The sequence below is a fragment of the Tarenaya hassleriana genome, unplaced genomic scaffold (assembly GCF_000463585.1).
Source record: "Tarenaya hassleriana unplaced genomic scaffold, ASM46358v1 Cleome30, whole genome shotgun sequence".
NCBI classification, from domain to species: domain Eukaryota; kingdom Viridiplantae; phylum Streptophyta; class Magnoliopsida; order Brassicales; family Cleomaceae; genus Tarenaya; species Tarenaya hassleriana.
Genome location: NW_010966178.1, coordinates 675,979 through 678,393, shown reverse-complemented (window position 1 = coordinate 678,393; position 2,415 = coordinate 675,979). Strand labels below are relative to the sequence as shown.

Below are 2,415 nucleotides of genomic sequence, written 5' to 3'. Positions count from 1 at the left end.
AGAGCCCAGTAGAAAGGGTTGTATAAAGTTTAGCAGAAAATATGAACATCCACAAAGCAAGAGTAAGAAAGAGCACAGCCAATTCAAGCCATTTTCTTTCAGGTTACTGATAGAAGTATAAGGCTTTAGCTAATCACTATGTGAAAAACTAAACTTGTAATCTCATGAGTTACATGTGACCACAACTCAAGAGTGGCTGAAGGAAATAATCAGAAGAAATGGTGTCCATCCAAACACTCACCTGCTTAAGAATAATGATAAGCAACCTAATATCCTGTAGTGACAATGGCTTTTCTCGCTCATAAAATTCCTCATTATCGACAATCATAAGCATATGCCTGACAAACAATGAGGCCGTTAAGTAACACAGTTCTATGCCCTCAAACCATAATTAAAATTACTTTCAGAAAAAATTACAGATAAACAATAATAAAGCAAGTAAACCTTACTTATAAACAGGACAGAAAACAACCAGTGGTAACAGCCAACCCGGAGCATCTCCTGGAAGGTAAGGTAGGAGCTTAGACATGGATGACCACTTCTGATTCTCATGGCATCTCTTCATATAATTCCACAGAACAGTCACAAGTTCAGTTCTATATGCCAAAATTGTCATGATTCGCTCAAGAGGGAGAGTATTAAATGTCGCATATAGAAAATAACAAGCAGCGCCAATAGCTACTGCCTCTTTTTCTTCGTCATATGACTGGCTACCGAGGGATACTTGATGGAACAAAACATTTGTCTGCACAGAAAACCAAAAATGATTAGCCCATATTAACAAGAAAAAAACTTGATCCTGAGGATGAACTCCACTCAAAGCAGTTCATATTGCAAGTGATGGATACATACTAACTGCAGAAGAAACCGTGTATCCATAGCATTGGTTATCTGCTGCTCAAGAGCCCTATTTAAGACTAATCCCGGTGCCTCGTCAATAATCATATCGTCTTCATCCAAAGAGCCTGAATTTCACCAAAAGCAAGTCTCTATCAAAATCTGACCAAATTCATCAAGAAGAGCAAGCATTTATCTGTCAAAAATTCTCAAGGAGTAACAAGCAATATTATGTCAAAGAATCCGTACTCTGTTCATTTTCTCTTTCTGACGATTTTACAGGAGGAAGTGTCTCCAATAAGAATGTTGCAACAGATGCAATACCAAGTGCCTGGTCAAAATATATAAATGAAAATTAGACTCAAAATGCGCTCTGGAGTTCTCTTCATTTTTACGTCGACCTTCTTAACACACTTCCCCAACCAAACGATGGTCTTAGTTGGAAGTTACAATTAATATTCAATATTAAATTATCATATCCAAAAACTTAGCTATTCTTTCAGAAGATCAGCAGTTGACTATTGGGCACACAGGTCTCATTTTAACAAGATTATGTAAAACAATCTGTGTTTATTTAATGAAACATGTTATATAATTTAAATGCAGACCTCAAACTTATGAATAACCAAGGCATCAGTGCGCGGCCCTATACCATGGCATCATAAGCTAAATCGAATGAATAGAAGAATGAGAATGAACTGCAGTTGGAACTTACCATTTCAAATGAGCAGTTAGGCTGCGACAACGCAACACTTGCAGTTTCCAATGTATTACCAAGCAAACAAGCATAGCTGGCGAACTCAGAGCTCATATCCGCAGGAAGGACATTAGCAAGATTTTGCACACAGAAAGCCATTTGATGAATGTAGTGTTGACTTAGAGTTGGATTGGCGAAAACCTGAACCATGAGTAGCTGACTAGCTGAGCTTAACAAATTTCTAATAAACACTGACAGCAAAAGTAATTTGGTTCGGTTTAAACCCATGTCCAATCAGAATTCAGAAGTTGCATGTTTAACCTCAATGATAATACATAATTCTGTGCACAGCCATAGAGCACAAACAAAGTTGTTCTGGAACACACCGTTTTTAAGTTCGGGAAGAGCTGCCATAAGAAAGGTATGGTAAGGATTTGTGATGAGAAACTCCACAGAGGGTCAACAACAGGGCAGTGACACAGCTCATGACCGACATGTGGTACAATTAGCATAAGTACTCTCTCTAGTGAGAGGGTATTCCCTGTCAAACACTGAGCCTTTGGGCTTTCCTGAAATAGGACAACTATCACTTAACAAAGAGGGCAAGGAAAGTAAGGTACGTCTATCCACAAAACTTGCAACGAACTAGAAGATCCAGCTGGTTGGACATAATCATGGAGTACTGTGGCAATATACCTTTGCTGTAGTGACAATTTCTCGAAACAAAGTGAATACATTTCTTTGCAGGAGAAAACTGACTATTTTGCACACCCAAGGGAGCTTAGGATCTAGCAACAACACCACTGCCTCTAGTAGGAGAGTTGTTGAAACGTTAGCTTCTTGAGAAGTCACTAAGAGTTGGTCCTTTAAATGGTTCCTGC

General features: G+C 38.6%; 1 protein-coding gene across 1 annotated transcript in view; it reads right to left on the bottom strand.

Moving 5' to 3' along the window:
- Positions 1 to 2,415, bottom strand: part of LOC104820321 (E3 ubiquitin-protein ligase UPL6) — a 9,262-nt gene that overhangs the window by 4,179 nt on the left and 2,668 nt on the right. The window contains exons 5-11 of the mRNA XM_010550714.2: positions 2,231 to 2,411; positions 1,921 to 2,103; positions 1,553 to 1,735; positions 1,087 to 1,168; positions 853 to 965; positions 450 to 745; positions 242 to 338 (exon numbers count right to left, since the gene is read on the bottom strand). Coding sequence (XP_010549016.1) covers positions 242 to 338; positions 450 to 745; positions 853 to 965; positions 1,087 to 1,168; positions 1,553 to 1,735; positions 1,921 to 2,103; positions 2,231 to 2,411 — 1,135 coding nt within the window. The remainder of the gene's footprint in view (positions 1 to 241; positions 339 to 449; positions 746 to 852; positions 966 to 1,086; positions 1,169 to 1,552; positions 1,736 to 1,920; positions 2,104 to 2,230; positions 2,412 to 2,415) is intronic.